This window comes from Lentinus tigrinus (genome assembly GCF_003813185.1).
Source record: "Lentinus tigrinus ALCF2SS1-7 unplaced genomic scaffold L226scaffold_26, whole genome shotgun sequence".
Classification (NCBI taxonomy): Eukaryota; Fungi; Basidiomycota; class Agaricomycetes; order Polyporales; family Polyporaceae; genus Lentinus; species Lentinus tigrinus.
The window spans coordinates 49,041-71,722 of record NW_027137935.1 but is presented as its reverse complement, the minus strand read 5'-3'; the positions used below and the strand labels follow the sequence as shown (position 1 = coordinate 71,722).

At 55.3% G+C, this 22,682-nt stretch overlaps 10 protein-coding genes across 10 annotated transcripts; 3 read left to right on the top strand and 7 right to left on the bottom strand.

Annotated features, from left to right (window-relative positions):
* Positions 1-119: 119 nt before the first annotated feature.
* On the bottom strand, positions 120-929 carry L226DRAFT_163486 (uncharacterized protein). The gene has a single exon (XM_067672568.1). It carries the CDS (start codon positions 764-766, stop codon positions 299-301), a length of 468 nt encoding a protein of 155 aa, XP_067532423.1. The 5' UTR covers positions 767-929; the 3' UTR covers positions 120-298.
* Positions 930-3,974, bottom strand: L226DRAFT_163498 (uncharacterized protein). Its single transcript, XM_067672569.1, has 5 exons — positions 3,909-3,974; positions 3,575-3,809; positions 2,417-3,524; positions 2,195-2,361; positions 930-2,136 (listed from the first exon to the last, which is right to left on the bottom strand). The coding sequence occupies exons 2-5, from the start codon at positions 3,713-3,715 to the stop codon at positions 1,093-1,095; spliced, it is 2,460 nt and encodes an 819-aa protein (XP_067532422.1). The 5' UTR covers positions 3,716-3,809; positions 3,909-3,974; the 3' UTR covers positions 930-1,092.
* L226DRAFT_163454 (uncharacterized protein) lies at positions 3,859-5,768 on the top strand. The gene is made up of 7 exons (XM_067672566.1): positions 3,859-4,402; positions 4,493-4,575; positions 4,659-4,768; positions 4,838-5,023; positions 5,098-5,166; positions 5,224-5,374; positions 5,428-5,768. Exons 1-7 carry the CDS (start codon positions 4,346-4,348, stop codon positions 5,537-5,539), a joined length of 768 nt encoding a protein of 255 aa, XP_067532421.1. The 5' UTR covers positions 3,859-4,345; the 3' UTR covers positions 5,540-5,768.
* Positions 5,769-5,817: 49 nt separating this feature from the next.
* L226DRAFT_163462 (uncharacterized protein) lies at positions 5,818-6,997 on the bottom strand. The gene is made up of 2 exons (XM_067672567.1): positions 6,016-6,997; positions 5,818-5,964 (listed from the first exon to the last, which is right to left on the bottom strand). Exon 1 carries the CDS (start codon positions 6,810-6,812, stop codon positions 6,051-6,053), a length of 762 nt encoding a protein of 253 aa, XP_067532420.1. The 5' UTR covers positions 6,813-6,997; the 3' UTR covers positions 5,818-5,964; positions 6,016-6,050.
* Positions 6,998-7,193: 196 nt separating this feature from the next.
* L226DRAFT_554250 (alpha/beta-hydrolase) lies at positions 7,194-11,304 on the top strand (the record flags this gene model as incomplete). Its single annotated transcript, XM_067682984.1, has 14 exons — positions 7,194-7,651; positions 7,977-7,999; positions 8,054-8,251; positions 8,313-8,491; positions 8,546-8,579; positions 8,632-8,678; positions 8,729-8,794; positions 8,845-9,062; positions 9,125-9,618; positions 9,678-9,802; positions 9,853-10,454; positions 10,509-11,081; positions 11,114-11,152; positions 11,179-11,304. The coding sequence occupies exons 1-14, from the start codon at positions 7,484-7,486 to the stop codon at positions 11,302-11,304; spliced, it is 2,892 nt and encodes a 963-aa protein (XP_067532419.1). The 5' UTR covers positions 7,194-7,483.
* Positions 11,305-11,740: 436 nt separating this feature from the next.
* Positions 11,741-14,444, bottom strand: L226DRAFT_562064 (uncharacterized protein; the record flags this gene model as incomplete). Its single annotated transcript, XM_067683484.1, has 4 exons — positions 14,098-14,444; positions 12,892-14,053; positions 12,711-12,838; positions 11,741-12,619 (listed from the first exon to the last, which is right to left on the bottom strand). Exons 1-4 carry the CDS (start codon positions 14,296-14,298, stop codon positions 11,741-11,743), a joined length of 2,370 nt encoding a protein of 789 aa, XP_067532418.1. The 5' UTR covers positions 14,299-14,444.
* A 215-nt stretch (positions 14,445-14,659) lies between these two features.
* L226DRAFT_615142 (uncharacterized protein) lies at positions 14,660-15,380 on the top strand. The gene is made up of 2 exons (XM_067686736.1): positions 14,660-15,131; positions 15,189-15,380. The coding sequence occupies exon 1, from the start codon at positions 14,665-14,667 to the stop codon at positions 15,127-15,129; it is 465 nt and encodes a 154-aa protein (XP_067532417.1). The 5' UTR covers positions 14,660-14,664; the 3' UTR covers positions 15,130-15,131; positions 15,189-15,380.
* A 398-nt stretch (positions 15,381-15,778) lies between these two features.
* On the bottom strand, positions 15,779-17,914 carry L226DRAFT_573521 (uncharacterized protein; the record flags this gene model as incomplete). Its single annotated transcript, XM_067684869.1, has 3 exons — positions 15,779-16,897; positions 16,956-17,083; positions 17,155-17,914. 3 exons carry the CDS (start codon positions 17,912-17,914, stop codon positions 15,779-15,781), a joined length of 2,007 nt encoding a protein of 668 aa, XP_067532416.1.
* Positions 17,782-18,764, bottom strand: L226DRAFT_537590 (uncharacterized protein). The gene is made up of 4 exons (XM_067681346.1): positions 18,745-18,764; positions 18,601-18,689; positions 18,309-18,539; positions 17,782-18,254 (listed from the first exon to the last, which is right to left on the bottom strand). The coding sequence occupies exons 3-4, from the start codon at positions 18,504-18,506 to the stop codon at positions 18,072-18,074; spliced, it is 381 nt and encodes a 126-aa protein (XP_067532415.1). The 5' UTR covers positions 18,507-18,539; positions 18,601-18,689; positions 18,745-18,764; the 3' UTR covers positions 17,782-18,071.
* A 335-nt stretch (positions 18,765-19,099) lies between these two features.
* On the bottom strand, positions 19,100-22,081 carry L226DRAFT_562062 (uncharacterized protein; the record flags this gene model as incomplete). The annotated part of the gene is made up of 5 exons (XM_067683483.1): positions 19,100-20,334; positions 20,397-20,569; positions 20,638-20,943; positions 21,000-21,741; positions 21,791-22,081. The coding sequence occupies 5 exons, from the start codon at positions 22,079-22,081 to the stop codon at positions 19,450-19,452; spliced, it is 2,397 nt and encodes a 798-aa protein (XP_067532414.1). The 3' UTR covers positions 19,100-19,449.
* Positions 22,082-22,682: the final 601 nt, after the last annotated feature.

The window sequence follows — 22,682 nt, the reverse complement described above, 5'->3', positions numbered from 1 at the left end:
TTGCGGGAGAGGGTGAAGGCCAAAGATACTTCCCATGAAGCTCCCGACGACACTGGCAAAGGCGAGAGCAATTCAAGGAAGCGCACTCGGGACAACGCTCAACCTGGGCCTAGTTCGAGCAAGAGGACTCGGAGTCGCGTCTGAAACCGACACACCTCCACTCCCCGGCCTCCTCTACCTGTTGCATCATTCTATCTTCTCACTACTCTCCATCACATACCATCTGCGTCCCTTTCACATCACTTCTCGTTGCGCATATTGCTTGAACACGCTTCCTTAGCCTTCTTGTAACTTATTCTTATACCTCGCCTCTTCGCATTGGATAGTATACGCTACACCAACGGGCAATTGCTCTATCTCCATAATCAATTGTCGACGTCCGGCTGTTCCTCCAACACTCCTTGAGTGACTCCGATCTGCACGCGGTATGTACGGAACTTGACGTCGTGGTGTTACTCGGACCTGGAGAGTACGGACGCCGGTACTGGTGGTATCGGGCTTGCGTATCCCTGTATGAAGTTGGAAGAGTTGCTGGTCGCGGCACAGGATGTGAAGGTCGGGGAGGTGCAGTTCTGGTACATGTGTTGAACTCTGCAACATGGAGCATGACTGATCGATGTACTCTGGCACACAACGTCGAGCGCCGAGCCCAGAGTGTCGATGGTCTTGCTACTTGAAGTGCACCCGCCATCGAACGCGACTGGAACATGCCTGATGTCGGTGTGTCCCATGACGGTACTTGAGCCTTTGGGTCTTCGCCGCTCATATGTGATCTCGACGGAAACTCAAATTGGGGGAAGAAGTTCTAGTTCTCTGAACTTGTGTGTATGAGCGAATAGATAGGTTGCAAGGTAACGGGAGATGCAAACTATGTACAATAGAACAATATTGATGTAAGAGGTGGGTATCGACTGCGTTGAGACGGCGAAGCGCTAGACAAGAGGAAGTGAGATAGGTGTGGTACATGATTAGATACAGCATCGCGTGGAGCCGACGGAGGGATAGGACGATACTGATGCTGATGAGCGTGCGATGGCGGATGCCTGATGAGGAGGGAGAGCACTCGATGGTGATGACAATGGGAGAACATGATCACGATGCTTGACCTTGAACTCGAAGGTTCGTCTTGCGTCGTTTTCGGACTCGCTCCTTCCTCGCGTCCACATCATCGATTTCACGCTTCTTCGAACTCGTGAGCGACTCCGATATGGCGGAAACCTGGTCCTTCGGAACAACCACCCCGCCCTTCGGCTTCTTGTCCTTGCCCTTGTCGTTCTCCGGCCATTCCAGTTGCTCCAGCGAATCGAGGACGAGATTGATGAAGGGATCATGCGACATGAGGTTGCTGGCGAGCGTGCGGAGCTCCTGTATACTCGTGGCAGTCTTAGTCGTGGGTCTCGTCGTCGTCGCAGATGGCTGGCTGCCGGCTTGATCGGCGGCAGTAGACGCATGAGTTGAGTTCGAGACTGTCTTTGAGCGCAACCTCTGGAATCTGGTGCTCTTGGAGAGATCCTTCGTGTTCTTTTTGTTCGTGTTCTTCTCGGTGTCCGTTTCCAGATCTTCCAAGGCGTAGTAGGCTTGGAACCACTTCAGTAGTTCATCGATGATATCGTTCAGTGGATGTATGCGTTTGTGAGATGTCGGTTTCTCCTGCGGAGGCTCAGCGGGAGCGTTGTCGGAAACGGAGGGAGGGTGGTCTTGCAACAATGCCGTCGAAGTTGTCGACCCCAGAACAGGGGATGCTGCAGGTTCTGCGGGAGCCTCAGCAGGGAGTGGCGTGGCCTGCCGTCCGACGATAGCAGCTGATGGCAAGGGGAGCAGACGTTCGGAGGGATCGAATCCAAGTCGCAACTTCTTATTGGGGTCCAGCTGGCCGTTGTAACTCTTCAAGCTGATCATTCCACTCTCCATAGCACCCCGTTTTGCCAAGCCGCAACGAACACCGGTAGAGTGATGGGAGCAGCCGTCGAAGTAGTCGTGAAGGAATTGGCCGACGTCTTGATCCCGAAGAGTGGTGGGGAGGAAGCGGACGGCGAGGTTAAGTAGGACGTGGAAGACGGACTCGAGTTCGTCCGGGAGGATAATGCGCCTTGTCTCGTCGTCGAGTACATGCGCGGACATGAACTGCCAGGTACCCTGAAGGATTCGCGTGAATTCATGAGCATCAGTAGCGAGGGGAAGCCATGACACTTACGGTACGGTCGGGCTGTTCGCCATCCCTATATTGGACGTTGGTTCGTTTTGATAGCTCCCAGTCATTGAGAAGACCGTACCATTCACCATCGGTGTCCTTCCACAGGAGGATATTCCCTTCGCTTATGTCTCGATGGATGATACCGAGATGGTACGCGGCTGCGTGAGCTAGCATACTCGCGTCAGCATCTACACGGAAAGGATCATGTTGGCCACCACTCACCTTGAAGGACACAGCCGATCGCGAAAACGAGATCGTCGGACCCCGGACCAAAGTCTGCGAGAGGCTTTCCGACTTGCTGAACGACCAGCCGATAGTGCTGATGCCTCTTGAGCGGGCACTCGGATTCATCGGCCATAGGATGATGCTCCTTCCACAGCGACTGCCAGTCCGTTGTCTGTTCGGAACCGCTGAGGTCGCCGTGACAGACCAAGGTCGGTACGAACTCAGCTTTTGCCTGGTTGAGTTCGTATAGAATGTCGCCTTCCTTCTCGACGACCTTGTGATCCAAGCGCCATGCATCCTTCAGGTAGACGAACCGCTCGCAAGGCCTGCCGGAGTTATCGAGGGGTAGGGCCACATAACCACGAGTGCCCCGGCCAGTCACTCCCGATGCCAGGAAGTGCGGCTTTCCCACCAGGAATTTCCGAGTGCAGCGCATCCGAGTGGTACGCTTCTCGGGAGGAGGCGCAATCGGCACTTCGAGCTGCCACCACGGCCAGGTCTCGTCCAGAGAATCGTCGAAGAGCTTCTGGACATAGTCAGGATTCGCTCCATCCTTCGCCCCCTTCTTCGCCATCATTGTTCGCCAAAGTTCGTCGCCCCTCTCGACGCGCGTAGCGGTCGGGTCGTGACCACGCTGCGCTGGACTGCTGTGAGAGTAGCGCCAGAGGAACTCGGCGAGCTTCTTCGTCTCGGTCTTGTAGTTGAACTTGGCAGTCGCGAAGATGGTGGAGCGATCGAAGCGAACGATACGGGCGAAGTCACCAAGGAATAGAATCATGAAGTGACATGTCCGCTGCTGATACTGGAAGACGAGCTCGGCGATCGAGAGGATTCGGCCAAGAGCTCGCTTGCGCTTCTCGGCAGTGGGTTCGTTATCGGCCGCGTTCGCATCGAACGGGTCCTGACCAGTCTTGCACTCGATTGAGAGTTCCACCCTAGACCAGTCGAGGGCGACGCAGGTTTCATCGATAGCTTGGGGTGAGAAACCGATCTTGTACATGCCACAGTCGACTGCCTGATTCGTGGGGTCCGCATCGTCGGTCTCGCGGGGAGTAGCTACAAAGGTATAACCGGGGCAAAGGCCCCACTTATTGAGGACACCTGGCTACAGCAACGTTCAGTAGACGAAAAGCATGCACAGATGGCACGACTCACTAGGGTAGCGTACATCTCGTTCTCGGTGGTTGGGGTCGGTATATCGGCGATAAAGTCTTTCGGACGCCACCTCAAAGGGTGTGTGCTTGTGAACGTGTCCATAAAGGTCTTGTGCTCGATGACGACGGATTTGCCGTGCATCTGGGTTCGCAGTTCACCTCGAGATGGAGGTCGCACTTGATGTTGGCGTGAGGAGAGCTGAGGCGGGGGCTCTGGAAGAAAGAACCGACGGAGTCTGTTGTAGCACCTTCAGCAAAAGGTGCAAGTGAATGAGATGGATGCGGAAGGGACGGTGGTTGGCGATGGCGATGAAGAGGGAGCGAATGGGACATACCGGCTTGGCGGGTTACTCTAAGGTAGCAGCGACCCCGTGAATTCACGATTCTGGAGCGCAAAAGCAAAGCGCAACTGTTGTTGGCCAAAGCGGTCGAATCGGAAGGGTGCGGGTGCGGGGAGGCGTTGGTGGCCGAGGTGGCCGAGGTCGACGACTCTTCAGTGGTGTCACTCTCTACGTGCCCGACTCGTATTATTCCGCGAAGATAATCCCGCCTGGGTTGACGATGTGTGTGCTATGTGATCGTCAGAAGCAGGACGAGACAGTGAGGAGGAGCTCGCCTCATGCCGGTCACGCGCAGCGCGTTGGTCCGCGTCTACGCGCCTGTGGCGCCCGTCGACCTCGCTCTCTTCGACCACAACCATCCTCACCTGCAGTTACGCTTCCTGATTCCTTTCACCTTTCCGCCCTCCAATATACCACAAAAAGCCTAGAACATGAACCGCGAACACCTGTCGCAGCTGAAACGGCCGGATCTTCAGACTCTCGCAAAGGTGCGTGTGCACGAGCCTGGTGGTTGGGGACCAATGCGCTCCGAGGACCGAGACCTTCCGTAGACTGACACTCCTGAATCCCGCCCACAGAGAAACAACATTCGTGCCACGCAGAAGAACGAAGCAATAATCGAAGAGTTGCTCAAGATCGACATGCCCAGCATCACTGGAGTGTGAGTCTCTTGTCGCTCCGTCGGTCCTCCGGGGCTTTCCTTCTCGTGTGCGAACCGGTACTGAGCAATGTCGTGCAAATCAGTAGGGCATTGGAGCAAGTGATGGGTCCAGCAGCAATGAAGAGGCAGAAGGTCATGATGCGGAGTGGGTTGTGCCCGAGGGGCCCGGCGAGAGACCGACCGATGGCGAAAGGTGAGTCGACTCTGCTTAGCTTTGGTCCTCTTCGGTCGCTATGCTCCAGGTCCTGATGAAGGCACCTAGCTGCAGCACCAAAGAGGGAGAGAACGCAGCGTAACAAGAAGTCAAAGCTCGCGACCGAGAAGGTGGAATCAGCAGCGACGGGCGCTGTTGCGTCGACATCAACATCGGGAGTAGGACCTTCGAACGACCGCGAAGGGACACCGCAAGCGACTAATGGCGAAGGATCCGCTGCCCCAGAGAAACAAGGTGAGCAACTTTGTTGTCGTAAGCCCATCCTAGAGGGTAAAGAACGACATCGTCGACTTGGTCGCATCGTCCAGGGGAATGCTCCGCGACCCTTCAAGCTGAGACTGAGAGCACGCCAGTTTCGACTCCAGCTCTAAAGACGGGTTAGTCAATTCTCACAAAGACTCAAATATCGCACCTGGTTGACCCGCCTGCCACAGCAAAGGACACTGTTTGCACGGAGAGGACACTTTCCATCGGGATCAAGGAGCGCATGGAGGGCGTGACGAGCTTGGATGACGACCTCCGGGAAGAGGAGGAGGTCGAGGTGATGACTTCGCTCGAGAACATCGTTGTTGAGCCGGCCTCAAGGTACGTTGCATATTCTTTACGGCTCATCGACTGGCACTCACGCTACACGCAAGCCCCGTCCGTGCTGGGCGCCATGGGAAGGAGAACAAGAAACGAGGCGCAGAGGACGATGTCTGCGACTCTCCGCGTCCAGCGAAGCGCGCACGGACCTCGACTGTGCTTTGAAGCACCGAGCACAATGTAATACCACCTACCTTGGTGTGTAACTTATTCCAAGCAGGACTATGTACGCTATTATGGGTCGAATGCGATTGCAATACTGCAAAGTCTTGTTGTCTGGATCGCCGCCCATAGACCAGGTGAGAGTGATTCAGCTTGGGCATCTCTGCGGAAGAGAACCGAAGGAACTCTCACCTGGTCGAGGAATGTGGCGGCTAGCTACAGGTGCTTTTATCTTGACATCTGACTGTACTTGACTGGTGCCCATACCGAACTCAAACGTGCGATAACAGTCGGTTCAGAGACCAGGTGATCGATACAAGAGCTTGCGTAGCACTAACGGTACACAGCGCGGTGAACTTTGACAGAACTATGTGCAGCGTGAAGGTCGTGAAGGTCGTGATGGGTCGTCAAAGTGGGTATATGCGAAGCTATAGGCACGGTAAGTCACATTTTCGGAGATGAAGACACGATAGACTCACCAATGAATGAACAGGGCTGTCGGATAAAGTCCTCCTTATGCCTTGACCTCGACAACGATCTCCTCTGCATGACGGTGATGGTGGCGGTGGTGCCGCCGCCCGACGCCGCAACAGCGACATACGACGACGGACATGAGGATCATGCCGATGAAGCTGAGAACGACGCCAACTAGCACCAGCCACAGGGCAGGGCCCCAGTTGGCAGAGTAGTTGAAGTCCGTCAGCGGACCGACCCTTTCCTTTCCAACGAGGATGACCGCGAGGTCAATGCCAAAGACGACGAGGCCGACCAGGACAGTGAAGATGGATGTGACGAGGGAGAGGATGCACATCGCGTTGGACTCGAGGAAGAGGGACGAGAAGACGCCGACGAACGCCAGTCCTGCGGCGACAAGGTGGAGGACAAGGACGGCGGTCACCCCGTCCGCGACGTCGTCGACGAGCGCAGGGTAGCCCGTCAGGTTGAGGATGTCCTCCGGAATGGTGTAACCCAGCATCGTGAAGCATTCGCTCGTGTTGAGGTCGCTCGTCGCGCAGACACCCCACACGCCGAAGCGGAGGCTTGTCGCGACAGACGTGACGGGCTGGTCGGGCCTCGTCGCGAACTCGAGCTCGAAGAGGTATATGTTCTTGATGAGCGGGAGCGAGAGACCGACGAGGAGGAAGAGGATGAAGGAGGCGAAGAGGAATGCGCACGTTGTGAGCGAGATCCCGAGGTGCCGCGCGAACGGGCGAGGTCGCCGTCGCCGCTTCGTCCCGTCCTGGCTGTTGTGCCGTCGCCCGATGCAGCAGCCCATGGTGCGTGGTGTGCTGGAGGTCGAGTGAAGGAGCGTGGACGTCGTCGAGCTCGGTGGGAGAGCTGAGGGAACTTGGCAGGTAGCATGAGACCCGCGAAGCCTCGGCAGTAGCCCTAGAAGCGGTCATCGCTGTTTCCGACGACGACAAAGATAGACTCGCATGACTTTATGCTCGCGCACGTTCTTGGACTGCTGGAAGATGGTGAACAAGGACTGCAGATGGTGCCGACAGACAAGATGGACGACATGGACGCTGTCGACGTCGACGGCGACAATCTCCGGCGCAGTCCTCCGGCGGCTACAACTCTTCCGTCGACCACGACAAATGAACTCGGAGGTTCGTTGAATCATTCAACCTAAACCACCCTCAATGTCTTCGACATCCAGCTTCATTTCCGAGAGGACCTGTGATGATTCCACTGCGGTCAATGTCGGTTATTTGTCATCATCGCTCACGCAGCTCGGACGGGCGACGTCGTTGACGGACCGCATATGGCGGACAAATGACCTTGTACTGCCCCACTCGACGTTATTGATGCCCTCTTGAGTCCTTGTCTCCGTCTACCATCATCACCTGAGCAGGATTTCTGTCGCTATCGACGTCCAGCTCCGGTCTCTCGCTACTCCCGCTTCGCCGCCAACTTCGACGACGACACGACCAAGTCGCGACCATGGTCAATGCCCTGACGCGCAAGACCGGGCTCACTCTCGGGCCCATCATCCTCGAGACTCTTGTCAAGCACTATTTCGAGAGGATATCGAAGGATCACGATGAGGAGGAGACGACAAGGCTCAGGAAGGAGGAGCTGCTCTACGACGAGGCGTTCAATATCGTAAAGGTACGTGCTCCAACAAGTCCTGTATCGTGCCCTCTTCGCGGAACGTGCGCGACATGAGTTGCTATATGCTATCGTACGATCAACTCTCATGATGATAACGCCTCAGCGGTCATTCTCGCGTCGCATGCCATCGCGCAGAGTTATCGAGGCTGGCCCTCCGCAGGTCAGTCGCGCGCGCTGGGATGCGTACTTGCGCGCGCATATAGTCTGCGTAGTGGCCTCGAACAAGGTCTGCGCGGGGATCGTACTTGCTGGTTGCCCCGTCGCCCATCCTACGGTCGCGCATCTCGCGAATCTTGTGACCAATGCTAACATCATTCCTCAGTCGTTCATGGAAGCCGCCACAAAGTAGGAATCGTTGGGACTATGTGCGAGAGACAAGATTAACCTCGTATCCCACAGGCACACTGTGGAGGAGCTGCAAGCATTTTCCAACACACGGACTCCGAGTCCCCCCTGGGTGCACGTAGTGCGACTACTCGTGCCTATGTCCTCTTGCGATGAAGCCGCGACGTACCTCATCAAGGCGCTAGGCGGCGAAGAGGTGACCAAGCGTGTTGTCGGAGGTACGAAGTGGTGGCAGGTGCGAGGGGTCAAAGGGTGCGTCTTCACGGTATTCATGAGTGGATCTGAGTTCACGCCTACGCCTGGGTTGTGGTAGTGTGGACGCCGAGTGGATCGTAGCCAAGAAAGACTGGCAGGAGGCAAAGAAGAAACAGAAAGCGCGAGGCATGTCTCATGACGGCGCACCTGTCGAGAACGGAAACACGCAGCAAGAATTGCCCGCGCAGTACCAGCCCGAGATGGATGAGATGCGATGCATACTGTATGCGCATGGAGGTACGTCGATCCATTCGGGATGCAGTATTTGGCTGTCAATCTGACTTGTTTCAGGCGGTTATTACTTTGGCAGCATCGACCAGGAGAGGTCAGTTCGGAATATCCACGTTGATGTTGCGTCAATGCTCATCGCGCTGTAGATATTCCATCCAGCGACTGGCGCGCAAGATCAATGGCCGCGTTTTCAGTGAGCTCTCTCGCTTCAGTATACAGACGAAGGTGCTGACGCGCATATAGCCATCAACTATCGCCTCGCACCTCAATACCCCTTCCCATGTGCTATACAGGACTTCCTCGCTGCATGTAAGTGCACGCGCCTGAGACAACGTCAGTAGTACTCATCATACATCTAGACCTGTACCTTATCCGACCTCCTGCCGGAGCTCTGCATACGCCGGTCTCGCCATCGAACATCGTATTCGCCGGAGACTCCGCCGGTGGTGGACTTTGCATCGCACTTCTGCAGGTTGTACGAGACTCGGGCCTGCCATTACCCGGTGGGGCAGTGCTCATCTCGCCGTGGTGCGATTTGACTCATTCCTACCCCAGCATCCATTTGAACACGGCTACGGTACGTAAGTCTCGCTCAATTCTATCGTACACGCTCCTGAAGTATGAATTTCCTATCCTCAGGATATTATCCCCAAGTATGGGTTGTCTTTCCATAAACCAAGCACGTTATGGCCACCTCCGCCAGATGATCTCACCATGCGAATACACCAGGGTTTGCGTCAACGGATCCGCGAGGCTGTTCGTCACAGGACTAAGGATGGGAAGCTCGACGTACCTGCATCTGACGCGGAAGCGCACCCCGCAGGTTCTACTTCGCGTCCGACAACGCCGGACTATATTATCCCCGTCTCTACCCCCGGACAAACTCTGCACCTCGGAGGTGCGGGATCAATACCAATTCCGACCAGCGTGGAGGGTGTCCGTAGCCAGCGAGTTTCCATGGTCACACAGAAGGGCGAGGAGCTTGCAGTTGATCGACAGGTGCACATGTACGCGCCGAACTACCTGCTCACACACCCGTTGGTCAGCCCCGTTGTCTCTTACCTCGGAGGCCTACCTCCACTCCTCGTCATTGCAAGCGACAAGGAGGTGCTGCGAGATGAGATCATCTACTTGTACGTTCAACATGCGATTCTTCAATGCTTATGGAGCGCTGATACTGGCGTCGATACAGCGCGCACAAAGCGGCTTACCCTGACAAGTATCCTGTCAAGCCAGAAGCCAGGAAGCTTTACCCCGCGTTAGACGGCATTGAGAAGCGCTACGGTCCCACCAAGGTTCATCTGCAAGTTTACGATGGTATGTTGAACTACTATACTACTCGTCCACCTACTCATTTCCAAGCCCAGATTGTGCACACACGCTTCCCATCCTCTTCGCATTCACAACGCCCGCGAAGTACTGCTTCCGCGCTATGGCCACATTCATCAAATACGTGACTGGCATGCTTCCAATACCCGTCGTGGAGGACCCTATCATATCCGGAGCTCCCGTCACCGCCTCTCCCGCTAGCACCCAGTCCAACCTGCTGGCGAAGCTCGAAGCTCGGAACTCACGTGAAGCGTCAACGAGCATAACGTCGAGGATGACAACGCCGCAACCCGATGCTACCTCCAGCTCGAGTCCGGAAGTCCCAGCCCAGGCGAGTGTTCCACCCGTCGCGAGCGGCGGGAGTTCCACGTCAGGCGTCGACCCGCCCGCTCCGACTGTCCAACACCGCAAGTCGATGCGTAGGGCGCTCAGTGCAAGCGTTACGCGAGCGACGACTGGTCTTCTCCGCCGGAACCATACGACAACAGCTACAGCGTCTTCTTCTGCGCACCCGCGTCGTTCTACAGGGTCTTCGGACGTCGGAGGTCCTCGTTTCCATCCGCACGATAAGGAGTCCAAGGAGGAGGCAAAGTCGGCACATAGACACGCTGGCGAACCTTCCGTCTATAACAACGGTCTGGTGAGTTACGCGTCTCGACATCCCACTCTGCCTTTGTATCTGACTGCTTCTTAGGACACGATGATCCGCGAGCGCATCTCGACGCACGGAATCATTCGCCCCCTGGAGTCGGAGAGTGAGCTCGACGCGTTCCGCCTCCCACCCGAGCTCATCGGCGAGCTCTCTGAGCTCGCTGTGCGGCGATACATCGAGGGCACCACGAAGTTCGGGAAGAAGTTCGCGAAGACGTACAAGTCGATCGAGAAGGCCCGGCAGCGGAACATCGAGCGTGCGCACCAGAACGCCGTGCGGAACATGGCGCAGCTACAGAAGTACTTCAGTGGTGCGACCTCCGACTCGGAAAAGCCTGCACACGAGAACGGCGAGGGCGAATTCGCGGCGTCGAGCAGCTGGGCCTGGGCCTGGGCGCTTGACGAAGACGAGCATCCGCCACCAAGCAGCATCGTTTCGCGACGGGACACAGAAGAGGCACTGAGGCTCGCTTTAGTCGCGGATCAGGCGATGTTCATGGACGAGCACGCTCTCAGCGGGAACAACCTTTGGTCACTTATTGTCGACTTCCTGACGATCACGCCTGACCGCGATTCCGGGAAGCACAAGCACGCACACGCACAAGCACAAACACGAGTCGCACCGACATGATCACGGGCATGGTGGAGGAAGTGCAAACCCGGAAAGCCACGAGAAGGACGCGGAGGGTGGGGCTGCTGCCGCGCATGGCAAGGGCGAGAAGGACCATCGCTCGGATAAATCGGAGTCGACGTCGCGGGGAGAAAAGATCATGTCACGGTTTGCCCGGCTTATGGCGGATAACAGGAAGTCGCAGGAGGCCGCCCACACTTCAGATTGAGCTATAGATCGTTTCATCTTCCGTGATACCCTAGTAATTGTGTCTAGCCCCATGATGTTAGACTGCTCATACGGTTACAATCGTGTGGTGACACAGTCGTCTCTCCATCAGCCTCGCCCCAGCTCAAGCTGACTCTCCAAGTCGAGCATCCTCACGGTGACCGTGCAACCTTTTCCCGCCGTCTAGTACACGCAACGTGCGAAGACGGGTTGGAGAGAACAGATGCAATGAATCTTTAAGGATAGAGCGATTGTACTCAGCACAATGCTATCATGATACAGTACTGGTACAATTGTTCCGAGGCAAGGTATACGAATAAATTACATGAGAAGACGACATGTTCAGGCAACATACGCAACGACAAAAGTTGCAGAGGGTGCAGATGGAAGAGAGAAGGGAATACTCAACGGGCAGACTCCTGATGAGGGGAACGGTCTCAAACGCGACACCTTTTGCTCGAACGAGGCCCAGGTTGAGCATTGTCCCGAGTGCGCTTCCTCGACTTCTTCTCGTCTTTGCCGGTGCTGTTGGGAGCTTCATGGGAAGTATCTTTGGCCTTCACCTTCTCCCGCAAATCCTCGCCCTTATCGTCCACCGGCCAATCCGCACGATCTATGCACTGTTCGAAGAGTTCGATGACAGGACCGTGTTCTTTCAATGATATAGGCACCGGAGCTTCACCGGGGTAGGAAGACGTGGATCGGGTAGATCTGGCGGTGGAGGCGGTCTTGCGCCCACGTCGTCGAGAGGAAGTCTTAGGTAAGGCCCTGGACTTCCCCCTCGACCGAGTCTCGGTCGGCTTTGGAGGAGGAACAGGAGCAGGAGTACTTGTCCGCCAGTGCTTCGGTACATTTGGCATGGCCGCTAGTGCAGCGAAAAACTTGCTTGTGTCTACCGCATTCTCCGGCGGCGTAACGCCTTCCTCTCGCCGACATGGCTTGCGGGCGTAGGCCGCCTCGAACGAACACAGGAGCCGCGAGATGAGCCAGCCGATGGGGTGGGCTTTGTTCGCGTCTTGAGGATGCAGGAACTCCAGGAAGCATTCTTCCGAGTTATAGAGGGTGAGATCGATGTCACCTCGCTTGACAGCCGAGTCTTTAGCTAGGCCGCAAGCGTACTCGCCATCACCCTTGACTCTGCAACCGTCGAAATAGTCGATGAGAAAGCGGGGGACAGCATCTCGTACCATGTTGTGAGGGAGAAAGCGAACCGCGTGGTAGAGTAGGACATGAAAGAGCGCCTCGATTTCGTCTTCTGTGGCGATCTCTTTGTCAGGGTTGTTGAGAGCTCGCACAGACATAAACTGCCAAGTGCCCTGCCAATGAAGTTAGATCTCCTGATATGATTGTGAGTTCATCGGTTGCATGTACCGTTCGGTCAGGTCGGCGGGCGGCAGGCGAATTCACTCGTTTCGAAAGCTCCCAGTCATTGAGCAGTGCCAGCCAAGTGCCATTGGGCGCCTGATGGAGGAGGATGTTGTCCGAACTGATATCGCGATGGATGAAGCCGGCCTTTTCATAGGCTGCTTGGTGAGCTGTCGAGCTATCCGTCAGCCTGATGCAGCACCCATGGTTGGTACAAACTCACCCAAGAGGCAGCAATAAATCGCGTAGACCAGTTCCAGTCCCGTCGTGAACTGTTCCAAAGGCTTCCCAACCTCAGCGACGACCAAGCGATAGTGCTGGTGCCTCTTGAATGGGCAGTTCAACTGACGATTCCTCGCTTGACGTCTCGCCCAAGCGTCCTGACACTCCGTGACCTGACCTTTGAGGTCGCCATGGCAAATCAGAGTTGGAACGAAGGGCACCTGATGGTGGTTCAGAGTCTCGAGAACACGGCCCTCCTGCTCGATTCCATCGTGGTCGACCCGCCAAGCATCTTTGAGGTAGACGAATGGACCGACGAGATGACCTCCAGCGTTGACTTCTACCGCAACGTAGCCACGAGTGCCACGGCCCACAACGCCTCCGGCATCGAAATGGGGCTTCCCAACGACGAAAGAGCGCGTGATGCGCTCCGGCTGAAACGAGGGCAGTCGGTCACGCGGAGGTTCCGGCTCACCGCTCTTCCGTTGCACGTTCACCTCGAGCTTGTACCACGGCCACGCGTTATCGAGCGACGCATTGAACATCTGCTGCACGTGGTCCTCGGGATTCGCCTTCCTCTTCTCTTGTCCCAGCTTCCGCATCTGCGCAACAAGAGGGTCACGGAGTTCGAGACGCGTAGCCGTAGGGTCGTGCCCTCTCTGCGCCGCGTCTCTCGCAGAGTAGCGGCAGAGGAAAGTGGTCAGGATAGCGCCGTCCGTCTTGTAGTTGAACTTGGTGGTTGCGTAGACGCCGGAGTGGTCGAAGCGAACGATGCGAGCATAGTGCCCGAGGAAGAGGATCATGTAGTGAAGCGTGCGATGTTGATGCATGAACACGTTCTCGACGTACGTGAGGATCTGACCAAGCGCTTTCTTGCGGTCAGCAGCGATCGGCAGCAGGTCGTCGGCCGTCTCGTCGAAGGGGTCCTGGGTAGTAGGGTCGACCTTGCACTCGATGGACAGGTCAATGCGGGACCAGTTGACGCGTCTATTGTAGTCGCCGTCGCCCTCGTTGATTGGTTTGAACTTGGTTGGGTACAAGCCTAGATCGACGGCCTGATGGGTCGCGTCGTTTCGATCGGACTTATAAGGGGTGGATGCGCAAACCAGGCGGTTGCTGTCGACGACGTCCGAGTTGTTGATCGTGTCGGTCTGCAGCGGCAGCTGTTCAGCGTCGTTAGCCCTGCAGGTAAAGAGAAACCACTCACAATCCACATGTACATGTCTGTTTCAGTCGAGAACTTCGGGGCACTGTCGAAGATGTTTGTCTTGAGTTCAGGGTAGTACTCCTTGACGTAGAGGTTCATGAACTCCTTGGTGGTTGGGGGAATGTCGATCTTGCCGCGCATGGTGTCACAGAGTTTGCCTTGAGCCCGCGCGAAAGAAAAGTTCTGCGTCGGGTCGGTCATGTTGAGCTTGTCGCCGGCAAAGGCTCGTGGCTGGGCGAAGCTCCAGGCTTTGACTTTTCGATGATGGATGATCCGGGCCTGGCAGGTATCAGAGCGATGTTGAAAAGCTCGTTCAGATTCACATTCAATGCTTCGTTTTAAAGGTTATCCATTACGACTTAGCGTTGCTGGCGAGACCCTTTGGAGGAAGTTATGGAGGCACAATGCTAGTTGGCGATGTCGTTCGGACGTTCGTTGGAATAGGCGTCTGGTCGCAATTACGTAATCTAGCGCTCACGTCGTCGAAGCTGTTGTGGCTATCCTTAGTACTTACCGCCACTCGTCATTGACATTTTCTACTGTCTACGTTGGTATATCGTGTCAGCTATGGTTACCACGTCTCCGCGAACTACCTCCTTCACACGCCCTCGCGCCAAGCGTGCTATGAAGATATCCGTCCAACCCGGGCCCGCGACCTGTGGATACGGATTCATAATCGACCATGACTGCCTTCGTCGTTGGGCGAAGATCATCTATGGAGAGCTTTTTGGGCCTGACTCGCTCTCTAGCATGCCCGCCGAAGAAGCTGAGATAACGATCCAAGCTGCATACTCTACCACTGCCTCTATGATACCCCTCAAGGTCTACAAAGGGTTCCCCCGCATTCCTCGTCTGCGCCGTCGGCTCGCTCTCATGAACCCGGCTCAGAGGAGATATCTTCTTGTTCTCCAGGACAACAGCTCTCAGGCAGCGTTGAGCGCCGCGATTACGTCGGAGGACCTGGATGGTGTGAGGAGGATGTTAGGTCTCGGGGGGCAGAAGCCGAGGTGGTATCACCTCCCAGAATGGTGACGGTATGGATATGAAGGCTGCTATACTTTGCCCTAATCTGACTCATGGACTGGTTACAGATTTTTTATGTACTCTCGGGACTGCTGTGTTACGTCGCACCTCAACCACCGGAGCGCCTCACGCTTGAGCTTGATGAACTGGACTTGCTGGTAGTTTCTCTCTCACCTCAGGACTGTATGTATACTGCCCCCGCTTCCTGTAAAATTTTACCACTATACTCGCACTCAAGCCCGCAGTATTATCTTGATGTGACCTGCCCAGACATCGCTGAGATCGAGGTGTAGCGGTGGTTAGCAATAGCCAATATTTTGTCGAGTTCCGGGCACCGCGATCCGTTCCCCAGCGCCGCACGCCCTATTGAAGTTTCCGTATCTCTTAACTACATCTATCTTGGACTGCGAGTCAAGTCGGACCAGACAGTTGCTTGGTGCGCCCTTGAATTGCACGCCTTAAGAGCAATGGGACAACGCAAAATATAAATAAAGTCAACAGAGTACTAATAGATGGGTACTGTACTCGAGTACATGAAGGTGCTAGAATCGAATTCAAGCAAGCTGTACATGATCACGAACAGAGTCTCGATTACTGAGTCTCATCTATACGACTGCGCTTGGTAGGCGTGGCACGTCCAAGTTCCTCCACCGGATGATCATCGTGATGCCGCTTCCTGCTGGAAGTGCTCGCCATGCCGGATAGTGGAAGGGGTAAGCGAATCCTGCACTGAGGTGAGGCCGCGTCTCTCGGCAGTCCCATGTCCAATGTTAGCCGCGAACGGGTCGTCGATGACATCCTCCGCGAGGGTTCCCTCCGTCTGCGAGTCCTCCGACTCGGACTCGGCATGCTCAACCTCCATTAGTATCTCTGGCTCGTCCGCCGGATAGTCCTCCACATCCTCTTCTGGCTCCACCCACTCAGGCTGCTCCTCGTCGGCCGGTATAGAGGAATCCTGAAACGCTCCGAGCGGCTCCTGGAAGTTCCCCTCGGAATCGTCGTACTGGATGCCGTAAAATGGAGGGGGCAGCTCCGATGAAATCGGGTCGCAAGTGGGATCATGTCCGCCCTTTGGTTGCTTGTCCTGCGTCTTTTCGTCCACGGGCCACACTTCGCCCAGCAAAGCGGTTTTCAGATGATCGAGCATCGCAGCGTGTGAATTGAGCTTCGAAGCAAGCTTCTTCGTAGCTGCGTACTTCTCTTGCATGATCACGACTGGAGGGACTCCTGGGGTTGCGTGCTCGGAGTTACTGACGTCCGAATCGGTCGATGCCTGTGATGCAATTTTCGCCTCGTCTTCATCGAGCTCGATCTTAACTCCGTCTCCTCGATGATCTACCGGAAAGCCCTGAGTGGTGGGATCAACAAGGCTATCGAGGGCGTAGAGTGCGCGGAACCAAGACAGAAGCGTCTGGATGATGCGATTGAGGGGATGGTTGAAGTCGGGGTTTTGATGAGAAGTCGGTGCTCTCGAAGGCCAGATGAAGCGTAGGGTGGTGTGAATAGGAGACCTGGACCCATTGTAGGCGATAAGATTGATAGAACCCTGCTCGAGTGCCGCTCGCTTGGCCCGCCCAGAGCGCGCCCCGTGCGAATAGGGAGAGTAGTCGTCCAAGTAGTCGTACAAGAATTGCCCGACGTCGCTATCAGAGAGCGTGTGATGGCAGAACCGAATGGCGTAGATGAGGACATGGAAGACCGACTCGAGCTCATCCGCGATGATGACGACTCGGCCAGGATCGTTTTGCAAATGCGCTGACATGAATTGCCATGTGCCCTGCCGACGAAGTAGAGTAAGCATGAGACGTTACATATGAAAGTGAAGTATTACTCACCGTCCTCTCAGGCTGTCGCTCGTGAGACGTCTTGCGAATATCCTTGGCAAGCTCCCAGGTCAGAAGACCTTCCCATCGCCCCTTGAAGGATGTTCCCGCCGCTGATGTCTCGATGGATGATGTCAGGTCTGTACGCAGCTTCAAGTGCTAGAAAAAGAGTTAGATACTTCTCAGTGACTTCACAACATAATACGCATACCTTGAACGACATTATACATAGCCTTTATGAGTTGATCACTGTTCTCGAATTGGGAGAGCGGCTTCCCGTTCTCCTCCACAACGATGCGGTAGTGCTGGTGCTCCTTGATTGGGTAGTAGTCCTGCCCAGGATTGAGCTCCATCCACTTCGCACGCGAGATGGTGAGCTGGTCGGGAAGATCGCCATGACAGACGACGGTCGGCACATGGGGGACTTTGTTCTTGTTCAGAAATTTGAATGTCGTGCCCTCCTTGTCGATCTCGTCGTGCTTGACGCGCCACACGTCCTTCAGATACACAAAGTCGCCTAGCATGGGCTTTCCTTTCTCGTCTTCCAGCACTTCCTGAGCGATATAGCACTGCGTCCCACGTCCTCTAACGCCTGAGGCGAGAAAGTGCGGTTTGCCGACGACGGAAGAGCGGGAGAAGTGCTTTTCCTCGTCGTAGACGTCGAGCTTCCACCACGGGAACTGTTCGTCGAGGGAGTCTTTGTAGGCCTCGAGGGTGTGAGGCTCGACCGCGATCTTTCCATTCACAGCAGCGTGGCGCTTCTTCCGCATCAGTCGCACCAATGGCTCTTTTGGGTCTAGAAGTTGGACAGGCGAATCGTAGCCGCGTTGGGCGGGGATGAGCCTCCCGTAGCACCAGAGGAACTCTGTGAGCCATCCCTCCTTCTCGACGTAGCTGAAGCGCTGTGTAGCAAAGATGCAGGCGCAGTCGATATACACGAGGCGAGCGAAGGTGTCGAGGAAGATGATCATGAAGTGGTGCTTTCTATGCTGGTTCTAAAAGACGAGCTCCGCATAGGAGAGGATCTGTTCGAGTGAGCTCCTGCGCGCCTGGGCGAACGGCTCCGCGTTGGCAGCGGTGTCGTCGAAGGGGTCCTGAGCGAAGTTCCGCTTGCACTCGATGGTGATCTTAGAGATGGGACCAGTCAGTGCGACCGTGGTCGTTGGCGTCGTCGACCTTGGGAGCATGGCCGTTTGGATAGATGCCGCAGCCGGGAGCGATTTTGGAGGAGGAAGTGGAGTCGGCCTTGTGAGGTGTCGAAACCACGACGAACCCGCGGCATGGACGTTCGGTGGCATTCAAGCGTTTCGGCTTGGGAGTATTAGATCTAGTCTCCAACCACCAAGTAGACGGATAGACACTCACAATCTCCCGGTATATCTCCTTCTCGTTCCTAGGCTTGGTCATGCCCTTGAAGACGTCGATGCGGCATGGATGGCCCAAGGGCTCGTTGGATATACGGGGGTCCGGAACAAAGTGATCCATGAAGGTGGTGTAGGGCATGACCGTGATCTTGCCGTGCATGCTGCGTCGCAGATAACGGTGGTTGGCTACGGGGGTCATAGGCTCGGTGTTTGCAGCAAGGATGAGAATACGCTGTGTTGCGCAGACGTTAGTTCAAACGCTTCATAAAAACAACAAAAGTAAACGTACGGACCTCCTGTTGCAAATCATAATAGTTACAATCCGCACCCCGTAGTGGTCGCCCACTAGTGACGCGCTGACTTGCCACAGGCTATGGCGGGTCTGAGATAATCGTAATCAGCATCGCCATGTAGTGGCAAGAGCTAGAAAGCCTTACTTGTGATCTGCAGACAGTCGTGACTCGTGAACCTGTCAGTGAAGCGACTTGCAGGAAGGAGAGAACGAGTCCGAGAGCGCTGGTCCGACTACTAGACGATGACCGCGCGCTTAGGTTTCTCCAGTCGCGGCATGCCGGGCCGATTTCCGACTCCTCTACGTCTTGAACTTCCAAGTTCGCGCGAGTTCGATGACACTGATCCATACTTATGACATTGGCGCATACAACTCATCGTCTTGCGGATGACGAGCCTTCACCAGAGTCCGAAGCTGTCGGTAAGGCGAGACCATATTTTAGGCCAGAAGGCTTTTCGGGCATGGCAAATTGAACTCGGGTTCTTCATGTGAGCCTACATCTCCGTCCGGACCGCGTAGGAGCTTGTGCAGAGTATGCATTGAACGGAAAGTCCATAGAGACGGTAAGAATAGATGCAAGTACGGTCTAGGTGTGTATATACGAGTATCAAGTACGGCGTTGACAATGATGATTATTAATATATACGGAGGATGGAAACTGAATGAGACGATGCTGAAGGAACGCGAGGCGCATACAGTCCATGCATGCCTACGCTTTTCACATGTGCAGCTGGGAGTATAGGAAGAGGTATGAGACGGGCAGATTGACATTCATGGAGGTGGAGGATGTAAGGGCAGCGGGTGGAATCGAAATCGATGACGAGAAGTTCATAGAGGATGGGGGCGGTATTCAGGCCTTGCTACGCTTCTTCGGCGTCTTCGGTGGGTTCTTGTTCTTGCGCTTGCGGCTGGTGCTGGTCGTTTTGATCAGCTGTGTGATGTGCATGGAGGTGCTCGAGACAGGGTCTTCGGGCGGCTTGTAGCCCTTCTTCGGCCGCTTGTCCGCGCTTTTATCGTTGTCTGGCCAGTCCTTTGCCACCGAGAGCGCATGTTTAAACAGTTTGATCATGGCCGCATGCGTCAAAACATTCTCGGCATCCCCATGGGACGGAGTTGAAGGGAGCTGCGATCCCTCGGCGGGAGTCATGGAGGTAGGGAGGTGTGTGGAATGACCAGCAACGGTTGAAGAGCCCTCATCGTCGGAGTCTTCCTCCTCGATCCACGCAGAGCGCGCCTTCGTCACCGGAGCGACCTTCTTAGGCTCAGACGACGACTTGCCTGCATCAGTAGAGTCGGGTTGTCCGTTTTGAATCCGGGCGTTCTCAAGGGCATAGTAAGCGGAGAACCATTGCAGAAGGGTTGAGATGATCCTCTGAATGGGGTGTTCTTCCAACGTTCCGGGCTTGTAGAAGCGCAGAGCCTGTACCGGGTGTTTGATTACGTCCTTCTTCGCTTTGTCCTCCTTTGCTTTACCCCTCAGCAGGGCCAAGTCAATCTCACCGGTCTTCATGGCGAAGTACTTCATCTGACCACAGTTGAACTGCCCATCGCCGTCGGTGAAGTCGTCAAAGTAGAGATGAAGAAACTTTCCGACCACGGCGTCAGGGCAATTGTGAGGGAGGAAGCGGATGGCGTAATAAAGCAGGACGTGAAACAAAGACTCAAGTTCATCTGGAACGATGATGGCTCTGGTTCGATCATTCAGCGCGAGAGCAGACATGAATTGCCACGTGCCCTATGAAGAGGTGAATGGTGAGCGCAGTCTCCTCACTCTCAAGTCAAAACCTTAACACTCACAGTTCGATCGGGCTGACGACCTCCCGACGCAGCGTCGTCTGCGGGAACATGCTTCGATAGCTCCCAGTCGTTGAGCATCCCCTGCCATCCAACACCAGCGTTGTACCAGAGGAGGATATTGCCCGCGCTGATGTCACGATGAATTATGCCAGCCTTGTAAGCTGCTTTGTGAGCTTTTGCGAACAAGATGCCATCAGTACAGAGAAAAAAATACGCCCTCATGCGATGCGTTGTCACTCACCATCAATGCAACAGCCGAGAGCAAGCACCAACTCCGCAGCATTCTCGAACTGATCGAGAGGTTTCCCGACTTCCTTGACGACTAGTCGATAGTGTTGGTGGAGCTTCAATGGACATTCCTGGTCCTTGGGGTGATACGCCTTCCACAGGTCATGGGAGATCGTGGCCTGACCTGGGATGTCGCCGTCGCAAACCAGGGTGGGAACGTACTTGATCTTCGCGCCATTCAGCGCTTGCAGAATCGAGCCCTCCCGCTCGATCCCCTCCCGATCCACACGCCAAGCGTCTTTGAGATAGACGAAAGAACCTTCGACCTTGTTGTTCCCATTTAAGGGGAGAGCAACTAGCCGCGCGTCGCGCGACCGGCGACCCCAGGAGCCTGGAAGTGGGGCTTTCCAACTAGGAACTTCCTCGTGAAGCGCTTCTCCTTCGGCGTGCCCTCATCCTTGACGACAGGGACATCCAGACACCACCACGGCCAGTTGCAGTCAAGGGACTTCTCGAAGGAAGCACGAATGTAGTCGCGCTCATCGATGTCCTCGGGCGGCTGAGCCATCCTCTTCATCTCACGACCAAGGTGCGAGTCATGCCGGATACGAACCGCAGTGGGATCGTGACCACGCTGAGCTGGCGTCATGCGAGAGTAACGCCAGAAGAACTCCGCGACCTTCTCGCCCTCCTTCTTGTAGTTAAACTTCCGGGTCACGTAGAGGCCGCCATGGTCAATGTGGATAAGGCGAACGAAGTCGCCGAGGAAGTCAACCATGAAGAGCCGAGTGCGTTGCTGGTACTTGAAGACAAGCTCAGCGTAGGAGAGGATTTGGCCCAGGGCCGCCTTGCGAGATGCGGCGATAGGCTCAGCATCTGGTGCCCTGTCGTCGAAAGGATCTTCATTTGTCGGATGGTCCTTGCATTCGATGGGGATGTCGACCGACGACCAATCGATTCGAGCGTGGGACCCATCGGAAGGTCGCTTCGGGGCGAGCGTGGAGGGATACATGCCCAAGTCAACGGACTGCCTCGTTGGGTCGGACTTGTCGACCTTGCCAGGGGTAGCGACGAATGTGAAGTTTGGACATAGATTGCCCTTGTTCAGGACCTTCGGCTGTGTCGTGTTAGTACGAAAATGCGATGGAAGCCAATGGAAGACATACGATAGAGTTATACATCTGCTCCTCGTTCTCCGCAGTCTCCAGCTTTGAAAAGATATTGGTCCGGCTGGACTTCTTCACGACCCGAGCGCTCTGTCGGTTGGAGGGAGACGGGACGAACTCCTTCATGAAGTCGTCAAACGACAAGAGGGTGTACTTCCCATGCATGTTAAAACGAAGTTCGCCTCGACGCTTGCCTAAGTCGTAATTGGTGCTAGAGTGGGGGGCACTGTGATTGAAGAGTTTAGAAGGCGAGTCAGTGGTGCCATCGGCGAAAGAGACGGTGCGAGACATGATGGTGGTTGGAAGGAAGAAACGTACCGGAGAGCGGCGGGGGCGTGTTCTGAAACCAACGCAACGAGTCACGGGATTTGATCGGCACGGTCTGATCTGTTATTGTTGCCCTAGAACGGGGGCGGGCAAGCGCGTGGTAGGAACGGAAAGAGAAGGAGTTCAGTATGAGAAGCGCCCAAACATCGGTTCTTTACGGTCACGTGCTTGATTCGCAAACACCTTTCCCTCTTACCGCGTCCTCGGCGCCCCAACCACCGAGGTCGTTTCGCGACTTTCCTCAACAACTGTGTTCAGTTTTTACATTATGTCGATACCATCGCGCTAATACGGCTATCCCAGACCCATCCAGGTGTGCAATGTTTCATTTGGTGGCTGTGTTCAATGTGGTTAGGACAACCATCCCCACTCTTCGGCGACACTCTTGAGCGTGAAACTCATCGAATAGTACGAAATACACATGTATTGGTCTATTTCTGTATTACCAAGATTATAATGATACTCATATGTTCATGCCACATTTTCCTCATGCACCACAAGTCTTCCGTTGCACCGTCGGGTCCGATAATACAGCTCTGATTATCCTAGAGAGTGCCTCCAACAT

Excerpts from the sequence above, each read along its gene's own strand:
- L226DRAFT_163486 (XM_067672568.1), bottom strand. The coding sequence starts at position 766 with ATGAGCGGCGAAGACCCAAAGGCTCAAGTACCGTCATGGGACACACCG.
- L226DRAFT_163498 (XM_067672569.1), bottom strand. The coding sequence starts at position 3,715 with ATGCACGGCAAATCCGTCGTCATCGAGCACAAGACCTTTATGGACACG. Across the intron at positions 3,525-3,574 it reads ACGAGATGTACGCTACCCTA|CCAGGTGTCCTCAATAAGTG; the intron begins GTGAGTCGTGCC and ends ACGTTGCTGTAG. Across the intron at positions 2,137-2,194 it reads GCGAACAGCCCGACCGTACC|GGTACCTGGCAGTTCATGTC; the intron begins GTAAGTGTCATG and ends CGAATCCTTCAG.
- L226DRAFT_163454 (XM_067672566.1), top strand. The coding sequence starts at position 4,346 with ATGAACCGCGAACACCTGTCGCAGCTGAAACGGCCGGATCTTCAGACT. Across the intron at positions 4,576-4,658 it reads ATGCCCAGCATCACTGGAGT|TAGGGCATTGGAGCAAGTGA; the intron begins GTGAGTCTCTTG and ends CGTGCAAATCAG. Across the intron at positions 5,024-5,097 it reads CGCTGCCCCAGAGAAACAAG|GGGAATGCTCCGCGACCCTT; the intron begins GTGAGCAACTTT and ends CGCATCGTCCAG.
- L226DRAFT_163462 (XM_067672567.1), bottom strand. The coding sequence starts at position 6,812 with ATGGGCTGCTGCATCGGGCGACGGCACAACAGCCAGGACGGGACGAAG.
- L226DRAFT_615142 (XM_067686736.1), top strand. The coding sequence starts at position 14,665 with ATGGTTACCACGTCTCCGCGAACTACCTCCTTCACACGCCCTCGCGCC.
- L226DRAFT_537590 (XM_067681346.1), bottom strand. The coding sequence starts at position 18,506 with ATGACCCCCGTAGCCAACCACCGTTATCTGCGACGCAGCATGCACGGC. Across the intron at positions 18,255-18,308 it reads AGGAGATATACCGGGAGATT|CCGAAACGCTTGAATGCCAC; the intron begins GTGAGTGTCTAT and ends AATACTCCCAAG.